The 1,169-nt window shown below is 44.7% G+C and overlaps 1 protein-coding gene across 1 annotated transcript in view; it reads left to right on the plus strand.

Annotated features, from left to right (window-relative positions):
* LOC107707870 (caspase-7-like) overlaps window positions 1–1,169 on the plus strand; it is an 18,829-nt gene that overhangs the window by 13,630 nt on the left and 4,030 nt on the right. Inside the window, exon 5 of the mRNA XM_016511979.1 lies at window positions 759–934. Within this exon, the coding sequence (XP_016367465.1) occupies window positions 759–934 (176 nt within the window). The remainder of the gene's footprint in view (window positions 1–758; window positions 935–1,169) is intronic.

Consider the following 1,169-nt stretch of genomic DNA (forward strand, 5'->3'; position numbering starts at 1 on the left):
GAAATCTGATGAAATAGCGCGCAGCACGCTGATATAGCTCACCTACGTGCGCGTTGGGGGTGGTGCTAAGCGCTATTTGGCCAATGAATTTGCGTGATGGTATAAGGGCTTCAGACATTCGTCACACCAAAGGTGTTCCCAAAGCGATGACGTCATCGCAGCATCGAAGTGAGCCTATGAGAGGGAAACCTGCTTCGCGTCAGAACGGAAGTTGCATGACGTCATGTGAAAAGGGCCTATCTTAGAAACCTTATCTTATTTTTTTGGTCTTGAATGTTGAGTAGTTCTTCTTAGAACAAGAAATATCTTGTGGCAGAGTTTTGTAATAAATTTTTTCACGTGTGCTGACAATTCATTTAGTCAACTGTCAAATTTATATTTCACTAGTTTTGACTGTAAGCCTCTCTGCTGCCCTCTACTGTTTAGTGGCCCAAATTACTTGTATGTTATTTGTATGTCTCCTCTCCACCAATAAACTGGTGTGTGGTGGGCGTTCTGGCGCAATATGGCTGTCGTCGCATCATCCAGGTGGATGCTGCACACTGGTGGTGGTTGAGGAGATTCCTCCATTCTATGTAAAGCACTTTGAGTGCCCAGAAAAGCACTGTATAAATGTACGGAATTATTATTATTATTATTATTATTAAAGTGTAAAGAGTTTGCAAACCCACTTTCTCCACACTAAGATAACCAAAACTGGAAGTGTGAAAAAAGTTTTCATTTTCTTCTCTCACATATTTTGTCTGTATGTGTTTCAGTCTCAGAAGTGGACCACAGTGACAGCTCCTGCTTCGCCTGCATCTTGCTGAGCCACGGTGAGGAGGGCATGATTTACGGCACGGACGGAGCCATGCCCATCAAGAGCATGACCTCGCTCTTCAAAGGAGACATGTGCAAGAGCCTCGTGGGCAAGCCCAAGCTCTTTTTTATCCAGGTAAGAGGAGCAGGGCCACAGGAGGATTTGGGGAGGAGAGAGGAGGATGAGGAAGAAGTGATGGAGGAGAAAATGGAGCACCTACATACAACGGTGTCTATTGTTTTAATGCTATTTCTGTCGCACCACACCCGGAGTTGCCCTACCTTTTTTGAAGTGCATTTTAAGTGGATATTGACATGGACGTGTGTTTTTACTGGCAGGCTTGTCGGGGTTCAGAGTTTGATGATGGTGT

This window comes from Sinocyclocheilus rhinocerous, unplaced genomic scaffold (genome assembly GCF_001515625.1).
Source record: "Sinocyclocheilus rhinocerous isolate Xijiao unplaced genomic scaffold, SAMN03320098_v1.1 scaffold1243, whole genome shotgun sequence".
Taxonomy (NCBI): Eukaryota; Metazoa; Chordata; class Actinopteri; order Cypriniformes; family Cyprinidae; genus Sinocyclocheilus; species Sinocyclocheilus rhinocerous.